Source organism: Mirounga angustirostris, unplaced genomic scaffold (genome assembly GCF_029215605.1).
Source record: "Mirounga angustirostris isolate CCGP_5_RB_7025 unplaced genomic scaffold, mMirAng1.0.hap1 SCAF_1, whole genome shotgun sequence".
NCBI lineage: Eukaryota > Metazoa > Chordata > Mammalia > Carnivora > Phocidae > Mirounga > Mirounga angustirostris.
Genome location: NW_026991709.1, coordinates 71,460,120 through 71,482,129, shown reverse-complemented (window position 1 = coordinate 71,482,129; position 22,010 = coordinate 71,460,120). Strand labels below are relative to the sequence as shown.

The window sequence follows — 22,010 nt, the reverse complement described above, 5'->3', positions numbered from 1 at the left end:
CAGGGTGGGGGTGGGATTGATGGGGTAGCCAGGGAAAGTCTTAGTGAGGAAACATTTGAGTAAAAGACTGAAGTGAGAGAAGGAGCCCTGTGGATAGTGAGGGGGAAGAATGTTCTAAGCAGAGGGAAAAGTAAGGGCAAAGTTTCTGAAGCAGGTGCTTACTTGTCATATTCTAAGTATAGCAAGAAGGCTATTGTAACCAAGGTGCAGTGAAGGTGGGGGAGGGATGAGGACCCAGATCGTGGAGGGTCTGGGGGGCAATCTGTAGTGATTTTGGCTTTTACTGTAAGCAAGAGTTTGGTGCAGGAGTGAGATGATCTGAGTTATATTTCACAGGATCATGCAAGCCCGTGTTGAGCAGTGTCTGAAGGGGGCAAGGGTAGAAGCAGGGAGCCAAGTTGGGTGGCGATTGCAATAATTCCAGGCAAGAAGTGAAGATGGCTTAGACAAAAATGGTATCAGAGGGCTCTAGATATATTGCTTATTGTTAACCCTCCAATTCACTCACCCCATCACTAATATCAGTTCCTCAGCTAGAATGTAATCACAGTCCCTACTCCTTTTCAGGAGAGATCCCCTATCTCTCTTCGTTTTTTGTTTTGTTTTGTTTTGTTTTTAAGATTTTATTTATTTATTTGAAAGAGAGAATGAGATAGAGCACGAGAGTGGGGAGGGTCAGAGGGAGAAGCAGACTCTCTGCTGAGCAGGGAGCCTGATGCGGGACTCCATCCAGGGACTCCAGGATCATGACCTGAGCCGAAGGCAGTCGCTTAACCAACTGAGCCACCCAGGCACCCCTACAATGCCTTTTAAAACACTAGGCTGGCCAAACAGAAGCAGCCAGGTAGAACACATTGGAGGCAGGCTACCAATTCTCAGAACTTCGAATCTCACACAGAAGCTCACTGGTCTTAAGCTCCTCAGTGTGGGGTCCCTACACAGGAACATTTCCTGCCTAAACCCATCCTGCCCTCAGTCGGATAGGTCCTTCCTTTCCCACGTGGTAGTGCCCAGGCTCATCCAGACTTTGTGGCTAGAAACACATACTTTCTCTTTCCTGCCTAAGGCCTGCCTCCTGTGTTCCTGTTGCCTGCTGGTGGCCTTGCTTTTTACAAGGATTTCAGTATGGGGAATGTCTGTCCCTTGCAAGAGAGACCCTGATCCTAACCCACAGGAATGCAACCAGCTACGTCCTCTGCGAGATAGTCCTGTCAGCATGCCACAAGGGAGCCCAACACTGGGGCGAGGATGCACACACTGTTTTTTTGGAAAGAAGGTACATTCCACAGGTTATGCGTGGGTGACACATTCAAAATGGAAAGAGGCGTCCTCGAGAATAGGCCCAGGTGTTCTTAATGTTAGAAAAGTTTCTCCCTTGGGGCACCTGGTGGCTCAGTCAGTTAAGCATCTGCCTTCAGCTCAGGTCATGATCCTGGGGTCCTGGGATCGAGCCCCGTGTCTGGCTCTCTGCTCAGCGGGGAGCCTGCTTCTCCCTCTCCCTCTGCTGCTCCCCCTGCTTGTGCTCTCTCTCTCAAATAAAAAAAAAAAATCTTTAAAAAGAAAAGAAAAGAGCGGAAAAGAAAAGTTCCTCCCAGATTCCAGATTGGCATGTGAGCATCTTGATTTCGTGACAGTATCTTACAAATTTGGTCCCTGGATGTCAAGTCCTCTGTGCCAAGTTACCGTGGGGCAGCTGACTGAGTTCAAGGCCCAGGAGACTGCCCCCCCCACCAAAGATGCTCCGCCTTCTTGCAGCGTCCACCTCTCACAGCCATCTCCGTTTCCAAACCAAAAGGCAAGTGAGGGCTTTTCAAGTTTGAGAACTTCATATTTACAGAGAAGAAAGCCCAGCACTAGGCATTAAGATGGCAAACAGTGCAGCGCTGGGCGTATGGTGGCGAGCATAGCTGCCTTCTAAGATGGCAAACATCCCCGAAGACTGCATGGGAATCCCACGGCCTATAGCACTGTGTTTGCAGTGGCAAAAGCAACATGTTTTAGAAACTTAAAAAGGAAGAAGAGATCTAAAATCCTCCCATTCTGTGTGTAAGAGATGACATCACAAATAGTGCGTTGTTCAAAGGGCCGAGTTTTCATGTACTTTAAGCTATTTTTACTCCAGCGCTTTCCGATATTGCTGACTTGAGGGAAAATAAAATTGAAAGCAGCCCTCTGTGTGGAGATAACATTGACGTGGTCTCTGCCACAGACACTGAGCAGAAGGGAGGAAGGGCTTTAATTATAGACTACTGGATTAGGAGTCGGCCAGTGGCAGTGACCTCAGACTCTAGTCCCGACAGGAGAGGCAGAGAGGCGTGTGTTCTGCCAGCTCAGCAGCTAGGTTGGGGGCTGGGGGCGGGTGGGCACCCCCCATGAAGACTCTGAGCCACGTGGGCTTGTGCTTTCTCTGAAGGGCCAGTGTGGGCTCCATTCTGCTGTTGCCTGCCAAGGGCTTGCTATGGCAACTTCAGTGTTGGCCGCAGGCTGACTTTCTACACGCAGCTCATCCCCACTCACAGAGACTCACTGAACGCCTCCTTTGTGTCAGGCTTCTTCTAGGCATGAGGGATTCAGTGGTGAACAAGACGGACAAGGCTCCTGGCCCCACTGAGCTTGTGATCCAAAAGGGGAGGATAAAGTAAAGAAACACCGTGGTTTTGGATTGAAGAGTGATCTTACAGAGAGCAACCTCTGTGTGTTGCATGGGGGATCTGGACAGCCCCCTTGAAGTCCAAAGAGTCAGAAGGACTCAGCCACCTAGAGTGAGGGAAGAGCAAAGGCTGGGGGGTGGGGGGAGGGGGCACAGAAGCAGGAAAGAGCTTGGCACACACACAAGAAGCTTTTAGAAGGTTAATGTGGCCATAGAGCAGTGAGCAGAGGGGAGGGTGGTACCAGACAAGGTTGGGAAGGGAGGCAGAGGCCCACACCCAACAGGCATGGAGAGGAGCCTTTTAGGCAAAGGAGTCACATAACTTGACTGGTGTTTTTTTTTTAAAGATTTTATTTATTAGAGAGAGAGCATGAGCAGGGGGAGGGACAAGCAGACTCCCCGCTGAGCAGGGAGCCCAATGCGAGGCTCAATTCCAGGACCCTGAGATCATGACCTGAGCTGACATTTAACTGACTGAGCCACCCATGTGCCCCACTTGACTGGTATTATAAAGATCTTTCTGGCTACAGTGCTGGGAATAGTGTGGTGAGTAGGGACAGGAGGGGAAGCAAGAGCCTGCTGCGCGTAGTCAGGGAAAGATCACACAAGCCAAGGGATCCCTATTTGTTTTCCTTTCTTGAGGATTAAACAGATTAAATACCTCCACTTGCTGCCCACAGTGAACCATGCAGTGGTTGGCTAGATAATGAATTGATTCCAGACCTAGTGGCCCGGGTGGCTGGTCATCAGTTAGGTTTGGGTGGCAGCACAAGGGCAGGAAAGAGCTGCCTCCCAGGCACAACCTCATTCCTGATAACAATGGTATAACAAAGCACAGGCAGGTGTGCAAACGAGAGGCTAGGATGGTTCACCAGGAAAAGAGCAACAGCTCGTCAGGCTGTGGTTGCCTTGCTCAGCTCCTCCTAGCCTCCCCTTCCTGCCCCTGGGCCAAAACTAATGCACACAGCAATCAACAGTCAGTCATACACAACTAGTCCTGATGCTGAGTAGCCTTAAGGTGACACCACGTGGTACATGGCCTTGTTGCAATAAGATTGATTTGACTTCAAAAGAGGGGGGTAGGGAGTGGGAGAGACTCTGTGTGTGTGTTTATATGTGTTTTAATTTAGGCTGATGAACATGTGGCTCACCTTCTAGCTCCAGTCTCCATGCACCAGAGCTACTGATGAGTTGAGCCTCTGAGCCAGACCCTGTGTGTGGTGGGGTGTGGGAGAGAGGTGGAAGGTTGAGCCCAGTGATTTGCCATGGGTTGGAAGAGCTGCCTTGGAGGCATGTGGCCAAACAGCATGCAGGCTGATGCCCTGGGTCACCACAGATTGATGATCTGCTGGTTATGGGGAATACAGACAAGAGAATGGAGCCCCATGAGTTGGAATCCCTGAGGGGATGCGTCCCCAACTGCCCCCTGTGGTTGCTACTTCACTTGGTTGTAGGATCACCAGTCTGGTCCCACCTTCTCATGTTACAGATGGGTGACAGCACGCCACGGTTGCCCAAGGAGTTGGTGGCACAGCCAGAACTAGAACACAGCTCCCAACTCTTTCCATCAGATGAGGCTGCAGCTTGATAAGGGAGGTGTAGGAAGACCCTGCCTGGTACCATGACCAGACCTGGGCCAGACAGACAGAGCCCAGTTGGACTCTTACAACCTGGAGCGAAAATGGCCACTCCTGCCTCAGCCCCTGAAGGGTACACCCATGGAGGCAACAAGGCAACACTGAGGGTGCATTTTGTGTTTCAGAACCCACCAGGAGGAGGCCCACCATTCTACCTCTTGTGGCCGCCATGCTGACCGCCCGCCTCTTCAGACCCCTGTCACAGCTCCCAGGGAGAACCCTGAGTTGCTACGATAGAGAAAATGGAACAAGGTAAGAAATGAAAGGGTGGGAGGAGGAAAAGATGGCGGAGGAGTAGAGGACCCTATTCCGACCAGTCCCCAGAACTGAGCTGGATATCTACCAGACCACTCGGAACACCCACAAAATCAGCCTGAGATGTAAGAAGATGGATCTGGATCTCTACAAACAGAATATTGCAGGTGGTTGGTTTCGAGGTACGAAGTGGGGAGCTCTGATTCCGCAGGCACATATGGGAAGATAAACAACAGGGGGAGGGAGCTGTGGTGATCCTACACCACTGGTGAGTGATAGCCTCCCCTACTGGGGACAGGGCACAGACTCACAGACTGGTAGTGGCCGGGAAAGGACTTTAGGGCAGCCCCCCCGGACTGAAACGCAGAGCGGCTGGGCCGCATGTGCAAACTGGGGGCGGCTGGTGGTTTTAGAAGCACAAAGGGCAGAGATGTGCCCCGACCTGGAGGTGAGGACTGGGAGCGCTGCTGAGGGGCACACAACCCAGAATGCTGCAGTTTATAGCACCACAGACAGAAACAGAGATAGTGTGGCCTGGAGAGCTCACTGAAGAACAGACTGCGATCTCTCCGCTCTTAGGCAGGTGGTTGGAAATGATCTCCTCTGCTCTAACTCTCGGAAGAGACATGGAAAGCCGCCAGGAAGAGCTGCCAGAGAACAAAAGCCCCCAAAATCCTGTTTTCACTGAGCCCATCCCCCACCACAGGGGGCAGGGCAACTCTGTCCAAACAGGGTTGCCTGAGTAACAGTGTGGTAGGCCTCTCCCCCAGAAGACAGGCTGGGAAAACAAGAGGCCAACAACCCTAAGGTCCCTATAAAACAGGTGCATCTTGCTTGGGTTGTGGTCAATAATTTGGACTCTGTACACTCCCTCAACCATCCCTCAACAGAATGTCTAGGACGAGGAACCCCCAAAATAGGAAAGACTTAGAGACTGTGACTTCTGCCACAGATTTACAAATGGATACAGATATAACCAAGATGTCGGAAATGGAATTCAGGGTAGCAGTTGTGAAGACAATAGCTAGAATGGAGAAATCGATTAATGGCAACATAGAGTCTCTAAGGAGAGAAATGAAAGCTGAACTGGCAGAATTTAAAAATGCTATCAATGAGATCCAATCTAATCTAGATAATCTAACAGCTAGGGTAAGCGAGGCAGAAGAATGAATTAGTGATCTAGAAGACCAATTGATAGAAAAGAAGGAAAAAGAGAAGGCCAGGAAAAACAAATCAAAATCCATGAAAATAGAATCAGAGAAATAAGTGACACCATGAAACGTTCCAAAGGCAGAATTATTGGGATCCCTGAGGGGGTGGAGAGAGAGAGAGGACTAGAAGATATATTTGAGTAAATCATAGCTGAGAACTTCCCTAATCTGGGGAATGAAACAAACATTCCTGTCCTAGAGGCAGAGAGGACCCCTCCCAAGATCAAGGAAAACAGGCCAGTGCCCTGGCATGTAATAGTAAAACTTGCAAATCTTAGAACCAAGGAAACCATCTTAAGGGCAGTTAGGGGGAAGAGATTCCTTACATACAGAGGGAGGAACATCAGAATAACGTCAGACCTATCCACAGAGACCTGGCAAGCCAGAAAGGGCTGGAAAGACATATTCAGGGTACTAAACGAGAAGAACATGTGGCCAAGAATACTTTATCTGGCAAGGCTGTCATTTAGAATGGATGGAGAGATGCAGAGCTTCCAAGACCGGCAGAAACTGAATGAATATGTGACCACTAAGCCAGCCCTGCAAGAAATATTAAGGGGGGTTCTATAAAAGGAGAAAGACCCCAAGAATGATATACAACAGAAATTTACAGACAATCTATAGAAACAAGGTCTTCACAGGCAACATGATGACAATAAATTCATATCTTTCAATAATCACTCTCCACGTGAACGGCCTAAATGCTCCCATAAAACGGCACAGGGTTGCAGATTGGATAAAAAGATAGGACCCATCCATATGCTGTCTACAAGACACTCATTTTGAACCTAAAGATACATCCAGACTTAAAGTGAAGGGATGGAGATCCATCTTCCCATGCCAACGGACCTCAGAAGAAAGCTGGGGTAGCAATTCTTATATCAGACAAATTAGATTTTAAGCTAAAGACTGTAGTTAGAGACACAGAAGGACACTATATCATTCTTAAAGGGTTTATCCAACAAGAAGATCTAACAATTGTAAATATCTATGCCCCCAACATGGGAGCAGCCATCTACATAAGCCAACTGTTAACCAAAATAAAGAGCCATATTGATAACAATACGTTAATTGTAGGAGACCTCAATACTCCACTCTCAGCAATAGACAGATCATCTAAGCAGAAAATCAACAAAGAAACAAGAGCTTTGAATGACACACTGGACCAGATGGACCTCATAGATATATACAGAACATTCTACCGTAAAACAACAGAATACTCATTCTTCTCGAGTGCACACGGAATTTTCTCCAGAATTGACCACATAGTAGGTCACAAATCAGGTCTCAACTGATACCAAAAGATTGAGATTATTCCCTGCATATTCTCAGACCATAATGCTTTAAAACTGGACCTCAATCACAACAGAAAATTTGGGAGAAATTCAAACACTTGGAAGCTAAAGACTACTCTGCTCAATAATGTTTGGGTCAACCAAGAAATCAAAGAAGAAATTAAACAATTCATGGAAACCAATGAGAATGAAAATACATTGGTCCAAAACCTATGGGATACTGCAAAGGCAGTCCTAAGGGGGTAATACATAGCCATCCAAGCCTTACTCAAAAAATAGAAAAATCCCAAATTCACCAACTAACTTTACACCTTAAAGAACTAGAGAAAAAGCAACAAAATGATGCCCAAGCCACGCATTAGAAGAGAAATAATTAAGATTAGAGCAGAGATCAATGAATTAGAAACCAGAAACACAGTAGATCAGATCAACGAAACTAGAAGCTGGTTCTTTGAAAGAATTAATAAGATTGATAACCACTGGCCAGACTTATCCAAAAGAAAAGAGAAAGGACCCAAATTAATAAAATTATGAATGAAAGGGGAGAGATCACCACTAACACCAAGGAAATAGAAACGATTATTAGAAATTATTATCAACAACTATATGCTGATAAATTAAGCAACCTGGAAGAATGGATGCCTTCCTGGAAACCTGTAAACTGCCAAGACTGAAACAGGAAGAAATTGACAACCTGAATAAGCCAATAATCAGTAACGAGATTGAAGCAGTGATCACAAACCTCCCAAAAAACAAAGAGTCCAGGGCCTGATGGATTCCCTGGGGAATTCTACCAAACATTCAAAGAAGAAATAATATCTATTCTCCTGAAGCTGTTTCAAAATATAGAAAGAGAAGGAAAGCTTCCAGACTCATTCTATGAGGCCAGAATTACCTTAATCCCCAAACCAGGCAAAGACCCCATCAAAAAGGAGAATTTTAGACCAATATCCCTGATGAATATGGATTCCAAAATTCTCAACAAAATGCTAGCTAATAGGATCCAACAATACATCAAAAGGATCATCCACCACGACCAAGTGGGATTTATCCCTGGGATGCAGGGGTGGTTCGACATTTGCAAATCAATCAGTGTGATAGAACACATTAATAAGGGGAGAGAGAAGAACCATATGGTCCTCTCAGTTGATGCAGAAAAAGCATTTGACAAAATATAGCATCCTTTCCTAATTAAAACTCTTCAGAGTATAGGGATAGAGGGAACATTCCTCAAGTTTATAAAATCCATCTATGAAAAACCCACAGCGAATATCATCCTCAATGGGGAAAAAAATGAGAGCCTTTCTCTTAAGATCAGGAACACGTCAAGGATGCCCACTCTTGCCACTATTGTTCAACATAGTACTAGAAGTCCTGGCAATAGCAATCAGACAACAAAAAGAAAGAAAAGGTATTCAAATTGGCAAAGAAGAAGTCAAACTCTCTCTCTTCGCAGATGACATGATACTTTATGTGGAAAATCCAAAAGACTCCACCCCCAAATTACTAGAACTCATACAGCAATTCAGTAATGTGGCAGGATACAAAATCAATGCACAGAAATCAGTTGCTTTCTTATATACTAACATTGCAACTGTAGAAAAATTAGAGAAATGATTCCATTTACAATAGCACCAAAAACCATAAGATACCTCGGAATAAACCTAACCAAAGAGGTAAAGGATCTATACTCTAGGAACTACATAACACTCATGAAAGAAATTGAAGAAGACACAAAAAGATGGAAAAACATTCCATGCTCATGGATCAGAAGAATAAACATTGTTAAAATGTCTATGCTACTCAGAGCAATCTATACCTTCAATGCCACCCCAATCAAAGTTCCAATGACATTTTTCAAAGTGCTGGAACAAACAATCCTAAAATTTGTATGGAATCAGAAAAGACCCCAAATTGCCAAGGAAATGTTGAAAAAGAAAAACAAAGCTGGGGGCATCATGTTGCCTGATTTCAAGCTATATTACAAAGCAGTGATCACCAAGACAGCATGGTACTGGCACAAAAACAGACATATAGACCAACGGAACAGAATAGAGTGCCCAGATATGGACCCTCAACTCTATGGTCAAATAATCTTCAACAAAGCAGGAAAAAAGATGGAATGGAATAAAAACAGTCTCTTCAATAAATGGTGCTGGGAAAATTGGACAGCTATATACAGAAGAATGAAACTCAACCATTCTTTAACACCATACACAAAGATAAACTCAAAATGGATGAAAGACCTCAATGTGAGACAGGAATCCATCAAAATCTTAGAGGAGAACATAAGCAGTAACCTCTTCGACATCAGCCACAGCAACTTCTTTCAAGATACATCTCCAAAGGCTAGTGAAACAAAAGCAAAAATGAACTTTTGGGACTTCAAGATAAAAAGCTTCTGCACAGCAAAGGAAACAGTCAACAAAACAAAGAGGCAACCCACATAATGGGAGAAGATATCTGCAAATGACACTACAGACAAAGCACTGATTTCCAAGACCTATAAAGAACTTATCAAACTCAACACCCAAAAAACAAATAATCAAGTCAGAAAATGGGCAGAAGACATGAACAGACACTTCTCAAAAGAAGACATAAAAATGGCTAACAGACACATGAAAAAATGTTCATCATCATTAGCCATCAGGGAAATTCAAATCAAAATCACATTGAGATACCACCTTACTGCAGTTAGAATGGCAAAAATTGACAAGGCAAGAAACAACAAATGTTGGAGAGGGTATGGAGAAAGGGGAACCCTCTTACACTGTTGGTGGGAACGCAAGTTGGTACAGCCACTTTGGGAAACAGTGTGGAGGTTTCTCAAAAAATTAAAAATGGATTTACCCTATGACCCAGCAATTGCAGTCTTGGGTATTTACCCCAAAGACACAGATGTAGTGAAAAGAAGGGCCATATGCACCCCAATGTTCATAGCAGCAATGTCTGCAATAGCCAAACTGTGGAAAGCGTCTCGATGCCTTCCAACAGATGAATGGATAAAGAAGATGTGGTCCATATATGCAATGGAATATTATTCAGCCATCAGAAAGGATGAATACCCAACTTTTACATCAACATGGATGGGACTGGAAGAGATGCTAAGTGAAATAAGCAGAGAAAGTCAATTATCATATGGTTTCACTTATTTGTGGAACATAAGCAATAGCATGGAGGACCTTAGGAGAAGGAAGGGAAAAAGGAAGGGGGGGAATCGGAGGGGGAGATGAACCATGAGAGACTATGGACTCTGAGAAAGAAACTGAGGGTTTGAGAGGGGAGCGATGGGTTAGCCCGGTGATGGGTATTAAGGAGGGCACGTACTGCATGGAGCACTGGGTGTTATACAAAAACAATGAATCGTGGATCACTACATCAAAAACTAATGATGTATTGTATGGTGAGTAACATAACATAATAAAATTAAATTAAATTAAAAAAAAAAAGAAAAGAAAATCCCAGAAAGAAGATATGGCTCCTAAGTCATCATCAATATGGAAGCAAAACTTGAATCCCCATATGAAATGAAAGCACAGGGCATATATTCTAAGCAGAAAAATGTATAAACAGTTAAAGATTAATGCACCTTAGTGAGGCTCCGGCCAGATTTAAAAAGAAAAATCTTGCTAGACCAATGTTTTTGCATTCCTGGGGCAGAACTATACAATGAGGGATGGAAGGGAGGCAGCTGGTCAAACACACACATTAAAAAAAAAAGAAGAAGAAAAGAAACAAAAGGGTGGAGGTGCCCTCGAGGGTCACACTTTGTGGACAAAACAGAGCTCCTCACACATGGATGCTGCAGGAGGTGAGAAGGCCTGACTCTCAAAGATGTCTGTCAGTACCTGCTGTCCACCAACAGCGGAAACTCAAAGGTGTCCTCAAAAGAAAAGACCTTCACAGGGCGCAGAAGAAGATCTTTCATCCCTGCTTTGTGTTTTTCAACTTTTTATTTTGAAATAACTACCCTTATGTGAAAGTTGCAAAAATAGTACAGAGAGTTCCTGTCTCTCCTTCACCTCACTTCCCTGCATGTTAACATCTTACAAACCGTAGCGAAATCATCAAACCCAGGAAATTACTGCTGTGGTAATATGGTGAACTAATCTACAGACCTGATTCAGATTTCACCAAATGGCCTACTAAGAGACCTTTTCCAGGTCCCACATACAAACCAGGCTCCCACAGTGCATTTAGTTGTCATGTCTCCTCAGTCTCGTCCTACTGGGGACGGTTCTCCAGTCTTGGTTGTTCATAACCTTGACACTTTGGAAGAATGCCTGTCAGTTTGGGTTTGTGTGGTGTTTCGTTGTGTGTACATTCAGATGTGTATGTTTGGAAGGATCCCCCCCTAAGTGAGGTGATGCCCCTCTTGGAACACTGCATCAGGAGGCATAGAATGTTTTGCTTTGTTTTAAAATTTTATTTATTTGACAGAGAGAGAGAGAGAGAACAAGCAGGGGGAGCGGCAGGCAGAGGGAGAGGGAGAAGCAGGCTCCCCGCTGAGCTGAGAGCCCAACAACAAGGGGCTCAATCCCAGGACTTCGGGATCATGACCTGAGCCAAAGGTAGATGCTTAACCGACTGAGCCACCCAGGCGCCCCAGGAGGCATAGAATGTTGATGTGTCTCAATCCTTTGCTCACCTGGATAACTGCTCTTTCTAAATCTTACACATGAAAGCAGTTAATTAAAATGTCCTGAGGCTTTCCTGAATGGTTTGCGTGATTAAGCACAAATTAAAGCATTAAGTACAAATTAAACAAGAGCTCTTCTTTGAGAACTTCTGGAATTGCTTTTTTCAAGGGGATTCAGAGTGCTCTGTTACCTCATTTTCTTCTTTTGCAGCCAGAGTGAGGAAAAAATAATACACTTTCCGTTCTTTTATATTTGAGAGGAGTGAAATTAAGGGTCAGGTTAAATGCAAAGTCTCAGCAGCTAGAAAATCGATGGTCATTTTCAATGCCAATAAATAAGCCTGTCTAGGAGAGCATGCATTTAGGCTTTTAGGACCATTTGCTTAAAAGCATTTCCATGGGCTACAGAAGCTTGGTTGGAAACGGGCTTCAACTAGTAGAGGACATCATAGAAAAAGAGTAAGAAATGGCCCTTCCCACAGAGGCCACATCCCATGGAAGGGGGAATGGAGGCTGGCTCTCCTGAAGGACTCTGACCTGGCAAGCCACCCTGCTTACTGGCTCTGCACAGCCCTTGGATTTTGAGTTTCTGGCTTTGGTAGAAGGCCCTGGCCCTGCCCTAGGAGAGGTGACTTACTGATGCATTCCCCACCTCCTGGATCCTGGATGCACATACCAGCTGGCTTAAGGCCAGTGCTCAGCTCCACCTGCCTGGGCATGATGTGTAATACTCCAGGATAGCCTGATCTGGGCAGAGTGGAGGAGGCTCCTTTATCCCTTCCAGCCCTGGCTCACACAGATTCTGTTGGCAGTCACATCACTTGTGATTCATGGTTGACCAGACTACGTTGTTTTCGTATATGCTGCCATGTGAGACCATATTTCTCCCAGGCTGCACTGTGTCAATAACATTTGTCCCTCCTAGACCCCATCTTGTTATAGTCAGCTTGTCAAATTACTTAATCATGACTCCTTGCCGCAGAAAGCTGGGTTACTGGTTTTTGTTGCCGATTCATGATGGACGGGACACAGACTGGTAAGATGGAAAAGAAGCCAGAATTAATGCTGGGCCAGCATGGGGTGGCATCTCAAATGTGGCCGACTGAGCCACCCAGGTGCCCCTGGATAACACATTTTTATGAATATTTTAAAAACTTTATGTTTTGAATAGGTAATATATTCACATAGTACAAAATTCAAATGGTACAAAATAGTACACGGTAAACAAGTTTATCTCCTACCTCCTCTCCCCTGTTACCAGCTGCTCAGGTGCCCCTACCACCTCCATTTATTGTTTGTGGTTTAATATTTATTTAAAAATTAACAGTACTTTGGAGCACCTGGATGGCTAAGGCGGTTAAGCGTCTGCCTTCGGCTCAGGTCATGATCTCAGGTCTTGGGATCGAGCCCCATGTTGGGCTCCCTGCTCAGCTGGGGGTCTGCTTCTCCCTCTGCCTCTACCCCTACCCCCTTTTGCTCCCTCTCTCTCTCCTCTCAAATAAATAAATAAAATTAAAAAAAAAAAAAAGATTTAAAAAAACCTCACAATACTTCTCCTTCTGGAAAGATGGAGTAGATGTACTTTTCTCTATTCCTCCCATCGGATACAACTAAAACCCCCAGGTTATATAAAACAAGCATAACAAGGCTCTAGAAGATGGAGAGAAGAAGATGGATCAGCTAGGGACCTCAGGGTCCAAGAAACAACACAGTGATGAGTTCTTGAGGTTTACTTTGCCCTTCATCTCTCCCACACCTGGAGCTGAAGAGGCTAGCAACCCAGAAATGCCAGTGAGCTCAGGACAAAAAGCCCCAGCAGAAGCCTGCTCTCTCTAGCCCAAAGGCCAGCCTAGCAAGACAGAAAACTTGGGACAGTAATTGCTGTACTCCAGCCAAACACCACAGGAAAAACTGTGGCCCCACCCCTACCTGCACCTGCAAAAGCCGGTGCTGAGCCTCGACTTCCACGATCACCAGGCTGTAGGGGGTACCCCAGTCCCTCCAGCAGAGGTAGTGCCCGAGAAAGCTTTTGTTCTCACCCAGCAGTAATCAGACACCCTGCCTGCTCGGGTGGGAGTCTGGGAGAGTCAGGACTTGACCAGCCTCTCAGCAGTAATGAGACCACATGCTCCCATGCACGTGGGGAGCAGTAGTGAGGCACTCCAACCCCTCGCAGCCAGGGAGTAGGAGTGGAGACCTAGTAAAGGCCGAAACTCCCATCCCTACCCCGCACTAACACTTCCCAGTTTAGTTTATGAAGGTAGTATTACCCTGATTCCCAAGCCAGACAAAGACGGTACAAAAAAAAGAGAACCTTACACCAATATTCCTCATGAATATAAATGCAAAAATTCTTAAAATTTTAGCAAATAGAATTCAGAATACATAAAAATAGAAACCATGAAAAAATAGGTTTCTCCAGGAATCGAGATAACACACAAAAATCAGTTTACTTTTATATTCTAGCAATGAACTTGAGGATATCAAAATTTAAAACAATACCATTTAAAATGCTCAAAAAATGAGATACCAGAGGTATAAATACAATAAACATGTACAGGATTTGGGGCGCCTGGGTGGCTCAGTCGTTAAGCATCTGCCTTTGGCTCAGGTCATGATCCCAGAGTCCTGGGATGGAGTCCCTCATCGGGCTCCCTGCTCAGCAGGAAGCCTGCTTCTCACTCTGCCCCACTTGTGTTCCCTCTCTCACTTGTCTCTCTCTGTCAAATAAGTAGGTAAAATCTTAAAAAAAAAAATGTACAGAATTTGTATGCAGAAAACTATACAGTACCGATGAAAGAAAATCAATGATCTAAATAAATGGAGATCCATACTAAGTTCGGGGGGATTGAAGAACTCGAAAAAGTAAAAATGTCAGTTTCCTCCAAATTGATATAGGAGTTTAGCACAATTTCTATCAAAATCACAGTCAGATTTTTGTAGATAAGGACAAGATTGTTCTAAAATTTATATGAATAGGCAAGGAAGATAGGATAGCAAAAACAATTTTGAAAAAGAAAAATAAGATGGGAGCACATAGCTCAATGAAACATAAGAGAGAATCCAGAAATAGACCCACACATATATGCCCGACTAATGTTTGACAAAGGTGCAAAAGCAATTCAAGGCAGAAAAGAGAACATTTCCAAAAAAAAAGGTCCTGGAGCAATTGGACATTCATAAGCAAATAAATAAACTTTGACCTAAGTCTCACATTGTATGCAAAACTCAAAATAGATTGTGGACTTAAAATGTGAAACATAACACTATCAAATTTTTAGGAAAAAACACAAGAGAAAATCTTCGGGTTCTGGGATAGGCAAAGAGTTCTAAAACTTGACACCAAAAGCGTGACCCATAAAAGGAAACACTGATAAATCAGACTTCATCCAAATGAAACAATTACCCTCTGCAAAAGACCTTGTGAAGAGGAAGAAAAGACAACTTGTAGAATAGGAGAAAATAGTTGCATCCTGCATACGTAACAGAGGACTAGCATCCAAAGCCTGTAAAGAACTCTCAGAACTCAATAGTGAAAGAACAAACAATACAATTAGGATATGGACAAAAGAGGGGCACCTGGTGGGCTCAGACAGGACAGCCTGTGACCCTTGATCTCAGGTTTTTAAGATCGAGCCCCAGACTGGGTGTGGAGATTACTTGAAGATAAAAAAAAAATTTTTTTTAAAGAAGAATATGGACAAAAGACACGGAGAGACATTTTACCAAAGAGGATATACAGATGGCAAATAAGCACATGCAAAGATGTTCAACATCGTTAGCCATTTGAGAAATATACTTTGAAACCACCATAATCAGAATGGCTAAAATTAAAAAAAATGTGACATCACCAAATGCTGGTGAGGATCTGGAGAGACTGGATCACTCATCCATTGCTGCTGGGAATGTAGAATGCTGCAGCCACTCTGGAAAGCAGTTTGAGAGTTTCTTAAAAACTAAATATGCATCTACCGTATGACCCAGCAATTGCTCCCCTGGGCGCTTACTCAAGAGGACAGATGTGTACAAAAACTTTCACAGGAATGTTGATAGCAGCTGTATTTGTAATAACTCCAAACAGGAAACAGCACAGATGCCCTTGACTAGTTGAATGGTTAGGGGTGCCTGACGGGCTTAGCCGGGAGAGCACGCGACTCTTGAGCTCAGGGTTGAGTTCGAGCCCCACATTGGGCATGGAGCCTCCTTAAAAACAAAAACAAGCAAACAAAAATAGTTGAATGGTTAAACAAACTGTGGTATATCTGTGCCGTGGAATATAATTTAGCAATTAAAAAAAGAACAAATTACCGATACGTGCAACAATCTGATTGAATCTCCAGAGAATTATGTTGAGTGAAAAAAGCAATCCTGCAAGGTTATATACTGTGTGACTCCATTTATATAACATTCTTGAAAGGACGAAATTATAGAGATGGAGAGCAGATTAGTGGTTAACGAGGATGTGGGGTGGGACAGAAGTGGGTGTGGCTATGAAAGGGTAACATGAGGGATCCTTGTGGTGATGGAAATGTTCTGTATTTTCACTGCATCTGTGTCAATATCCTGCTTGTGATATGGTGCTATAGTTTTGCAAAGTATTACCATTGGGGGAAATTGGGTAAAAGGTTACAGGACATCTCTGTGTTATTTCTTAACTGCATTTGAATCCATAATTATTTCAAGATAAAAGTTTAACTGAAAAAAAACTATCAGGGGGCGCCTGGGTGGCTCAGTGGGTTAAGCGTCTGCCTTCAGCTCAGGTCATGATCCCAGGGTCCTGGGATCGAGCTCCGCATTGGGCTCCCTGGTCAGTGGGGAGTCTGCTTCTCCCTCTCAGTCTGCCCCTCCCCCTATTCATGCTTTTTTTTCTCTCTCTCAAATAAATAAATAAATAAAATCTTTAAAAAAAAGGAAAGAAAAAAAGTATCAGGAAGCAGCGTAAAACCTCAGGGTGAAGGCATTGAATTTGCAGAAGGCTTTGTTAACAAAGCTGTATCCCCGGAGGGCGATTCCTACACAGAGGCAAAAATGGCCACTGCACCTGCGAGCTGACTTTGTCCCAGCTCAGCAAGCCTGGAGGAAAGAGGCTGTCTTCCTCAGCAGTACCAGCAGATTGTCCTCAGGGGCTTGGGGTGGGGAGCAGTCGGGGGGCACACTGGTGGCTGAGGGTCCTCTGAGTTGTTTGCCCCAGGAACGAGGTCCAGGCAGGAGCACAGCGTTTGCTCACGGCTTCCTTTTCTCCTGCAGGCGCATGCTGATGTTTTACTCCGCCTCTTTGGTCCCTATCAGCCGTGCTTATTCCGATCAGGTGAAGCCGGTGAGTGGCAGCCCAGGTACGGTGGTCACAGCCCTTCCCTAGGGGCCCCCAGCCCTGGGCCACCCTCAGAGGGGACTTTAGTGCCTCTGGGATGCTCAGAGCCACTTTCTCACTCTCTCAACCACCCCACTTCCACCATCAAATGAAGTTGGGGGTTAAGAGTTTAGACTCCGGTTCTCTCAGTCCTGGTTTCAGTTCCAGCTCTACCACGGACTGACTACCTTGGGCATTTCGGAAATATCTGTTTCCTCACTTGTAATGTGGCGTAATGATCATACTTAACTGTGTGGAGTAACTGTGGGCATTAAATAAGAAAAATGTGTGCACAGTGCCTTGCATATGGTAAGAAATGATAAATACCTTGATGATGGGTGTCGTGATGATGAGGGTTGTAGATGAGGAACCTGAGGTCCAGAAGGGAGAAGTGACTTCCCCAGGTAACATTGTCATTTGGTGGCAGAATTTGGGTTAGAACCTCATCTCCTGATTCTGAGTCCCAAGCACTTTCCACTCTACTATGGTGCTTCTCTAATAGCTAGAGGCAGGTGGGGAGGGCCAGGACTGGCCCCTTCAGGAAACACTAATTGTTACTGCCCAGAGGAGGCTTGCTCACCATGCTCTTAGGATCCTGGGTTCCTAATGTGGGGTCTGACCTTCTAAAACAGGTTGGCAGCAAAGCCGTCCTGGTCACAGGCTGTGACTCGGGATTTGGGTTCTCCTTGGCCAAGCATCTGCATTCAAAAGGCTTCCTTGTGTTTGCCGGCTGCTTGATGAAGGTAAGAGATGGATCATCTTTGTCACCATTGTCCTTTACACATAGTTTCTGTTTTGTAGAGTTTTAAAAATTGTAGTAAAATACACATAACATAAAATTTACCTTAACCACTTTTTTTTTTTAAGAGAGAGGGAGAGGGAGTGTGGGGTGGGGAGGGACAGAGGGAGAGAGAGAGAATCTTGAGAAAGCTCTACACTCAGCGCAAGCCCGATGGCAGGCTCGATCTCATGACCCTGAGATCATGACCTGAGCCAAAATCAAGAGTCAGACGCTTAACCACCTGAGCCACCCAGGCACCCCTACCATCTTAACCATTTTTAAGTGTAACGTTCACACTGTTATACAACCATTACTCCCATCCATCCCCGTAACACTTTTCATCTTGGAAAACTGAAACTCTATACCCAATAACTGTCCATTTTCCCCTCTGTCCACCCAGTGGCAACCACCATTACAATTTCTGTCTTTATGAATTTGTCTATTCTAAGTACCTCATATAAGTAGAATTTTATAGTATTTGTCTTTTTGTGACTGGCTTATTTCACTTGGCATAATGTCCTCAAAGTTTGTCCCTATTGTAGCATATTACAGAATGTTTCCTTTTTAAGGCTGAATAATATTCCATTACATGTATATATCACATTTTGCTTACCCATTCATCTGTCGTTGGACACTTGGGTTGCTTCCAGGTTTTAGCTATTGTGAATAAGGATGCTACGAATATGGATGTACAAATATCTTTTTGAGACCCTGCTTTCAATTCTTCTCGGTATATACTCAGAAGTGGAATTGCTAGATCACATGATAATTCTTTTTTTAATTGAGGAACTGCCATAGTGTTTTCCACAGTGGCTGCACCATTTTACATTCTCACCAACAGTGCACAAGGGTTCCAATTTTTCCACATCCTCACCAATACTTTTTTTTTTAACAGTGGCCATCTTAATGCTGTCAGGTAGTATCTCCTTGTAGTTTTGATTTGCATTTCCCTAATGATTAGTGATACTGAGCATCTTTTCACGTGCTTATTGGCCATTCATATATCTTCTTTGGAGAAATGTCTATTCAAGTTCTTTGCTCAGTTTTAAACTGGATTGTTTGTTGTTATTGTTGTTGCTGAATTTTAGGGCTTATATATTCTGGGTATTAATTCCTTATCAAATATAAGATTTGCAGATATCTTCTCCCATTCTACAGGTTACTTTTTTATTCCATGGGTAGTGTCTCTTGATGCACCAAATTTTAAAATTTTTATAAGGTCCAATTTGCCAATTTCTTCTTTTGTTCCCTGTGTCTTTGATGTCATATCCAAGAAATCATGGCCAAATGCAAAGCTGTGACGCTTTTGTCCTGTTTTCTTCTAAGCATGTTACTTTTGGGGGTCCTACACTTAGGCCCTTGATCCATTTGGAATTAATTTTTGTCTATGGTATTAGGTAAGGGTCCAACTTTTTTCTTTTGCATGTGGACACCCAGTTTTCCCAGCACCATTTGTTGAAAATACTGTCCTTTCCTCCCCATTGAATAGTCTTGGCACTCTTGTCAAAAATCATTTGACCATATATGTGAAGGTTTATTTCTGGGCTCGCTCTTCTATTCCATTGTTCCATATGTCTGTCTTTATGCCAGTACTAGATTATTTTGATTAGTGTAGCTTTGTGGAAAGTTTTAAATCAGTAAATCTATATCATCCAGATTTGTTCTTCTTTTTCAAGATTGTTTTGGCTCTTTGGGGTCTCGAGATTTCCTATGAATTTTAGGATATGTTTTTCTGCAGAAAACATCATTAAGATTTTGACAGGTATGGGATTCAATCTGTAGATTGCTTTCAGTCGTATCTATGTTTTAACAATATTAAGTCTTCTGATCCATGAATGTGGGATGTGTTTCCATTTATTTCTGCCTTCTTTAATTTCTTTCAGAAATGTTTCATAGTTTCATTGTACAAATCTTTTACTTCCTTGGTTAAGTTGATTCCTAAGTATTTTATTCTTTTTGATGGAATAAAATAGAATTATTTTTGTAATTTTATAATTTCCTTTTCAGGTTGTGCGTTGTTTGTGTACAAAAATGCAACTGATTTTTGTGTGTTGACTTGATATCCTGCTACTTTGCTGAATTCATTTATTAGTTCCAATAAGTTCTTGGGGGAATCTTTCGGGTTTTCTACATATAAGATCCTATCTTCTGAAAACATAATTTTCCTTCTTCCTTTCCAATTTGGATGCCTTTCATCTCTTCAACAGACTCCAGAGTTCCAAAATAGTGCACTTGTCTAGGTGGGGAAAGTGATTCCTGCTGCTTCCTATTCCACCATCTTCCCAGAATCCTACTTCAAGCTGAGTATTTAATCCCAGGACTACCCTGGACTTGGGCCAGCATTTGTAGTTGTTTTTTAATTGCTTTCCAAACAGCTGGTTCATCTGTTGCTTAAAACAGTCCATACCTTTTCTCTTCACTTCAGTCTCACTTGTTCTTCATAGCTTTGTTCATTCATTCATTCACTCATTCATTTGCCAAATGCTTATGATGTGCCTGCCACTTTGATAGGTACTGTAGAAGAATATTACCTGGTCCCTGCATCTAGGGAGCTCACTGTCCAGTGGTGAAGGACAGTCATGCACAGATCCACCTGGAAGAGTTAGAGTGAAGAGGGTTCTCAGAATTGTGTGGAGTGTTTAATGAGAGTGCGTAGAAGGAAGGGAATGATCCTGGCGTGACAGAGTTGACATTCGTTCTGGGTCATGGAGAATGAGTAATGCTGTCCCAGGTAGAGACTGAGGATCCTTTGTGATTCATCAAGTGGAATTTAGGGTGTCTGAGGGGAAGCACTGGGACATGAGGCTGCAAAAGGAATAGGGGATGGTTCTTCCAGTCTGGAGAGTTGTGTAACCTCACCACAGTGCATCACTCAGAAATTTCCCTCCCTGGGGAAGCTGGGAAATATAGTTCTATTCTGAGACGTTATGTACTCTGCTTAAAATCAGGGGTTCTACTGCTATAGAAGAAGGGAAGAATGGGCGTTTAGGACAATTTGCTGCCTCTGCTCTGTAGATGAGATATTTTTCTTTATTTTGAAGGCAGTAAGAATCCAGAGAAGGAATTACTTTTATACTAGATTTAATATCTGTAAAAATAATACCTGTTCAGTGTAAAAGTTTCAATAATATGAACAAACAAAAATAATAAAGTAATTTGCATTGCCACGGTTTGAACATATGTTCAGATCAGAGAGGGTTTATTTGTCCTTTTAATTTTTCTTCTTTTGAATCATGAAAGTAATACATATTTATAATAGCTTCAAATCAGACAGAAGTGGATGATGTAAAAAAAGTAAAGTCTTTTTACTGCAGTCTCTTGCCCCAGAGCAACTAAAATGTATGTGTGTACATTATTTATGACTTTTGCTAAAATAATCAAAGCCACAGTGAATATTCTTACACATATCTTTGCTGGTTTTCATTAGTAATTCTTAGGAAAATTTTCTAGCTTTGAAAATACTGGCTAGAAAGGTGTGCAGATTTTAGGTTTTATTCAAGTCTGTCAAACGGCTGCTCCCAAAAGTTATACCAGTGCCCACTCCCTCTGACATGCATGCAAAAACTTGTTCCAAAACGGATTTGGAGGTGATGGGTGAGGTATGCTTGGAGTCGCGTTCTCTGCATCATGTGGACCTGCCTCAACAAGTCCTCGCAGGAGCTGTGATGCCACAGAACATTTCATGCCTTTGAAGTTCCTTCTCCATGTTTCCAGCGCGTGTGCCATCCTGCTGGATTGTCCAGGGATGCAGGGACTATGTCCCGACTCCGTGGTGCAGAGCTGTGCGGAGGAGCCTTTGAGAGAGAGAGTCAGGGCCGTGGATTCTAGTCCCGTATCGGCCACTAGCCCAGGGACTAGGCAGACACCTCCCCTCCCTGAGCCCCTTTCTTATAATAAGGGCGTTGGACTGGGTGCTCTGACGTCCTCCCACGCCCACAGCCATGATCCTGACTTAGTGGCTGGTGTTCTCTTTAAAATACCAGACCAGGTGACTGCCGGATTGTGTCTGTTGGTGTTACTTGCTGCCTGTTTTGGTGTCATGTGTAGACGTCTTTGCTGGTCAAAAGCTAGAGGAGGCAGAAGTCACTAGAGGTTTGAGTTAATGATGCCAATCAGAAAGCAGTCAGAGCCACTGGCGACCTCAGATTAAGTCCTCCAGCCTGCTTCTGAGACGTTAAGCCACGCGGTGGAT

The 22,010-nt window shown here is 43.8% G+C and overlaps 1 protein-coding gene across 3 annotated transcripts in view; it reads left to right on the top strand.

The window, feature by feature from the left end:
* BDH1 (3-hydroxybutyrate dehydrogenase 1) overlaps positions 1-22,010 on the top strand; it is a 38,787-nt gene that overhangs the window by 2,939 nt on the left and 13,838 nt on the right. For all 3 annotated transcript variants that reach the window (XM_045903120.3, XM_045903121.3, XM_045903119.3), the window contains exons 2-4: positions 4,413-4,539; positions 16,935-17,004; positions 17,670-17,780. In XM_045903120.3, coding sequence (XP_045759076.2) covers positions 4,457-4,539; positions 16,935-17,004; positions 17,670-17,780 — 264 coding nt within the window. In that variant the 5' untranslated portion in view covers positions 4,413-4,456. The remainder of the gene's footprint in view (positions 1-4,412; positions 4,540-16,934; positions 17,005-17,669; positions 17,781-22,010) is intronic.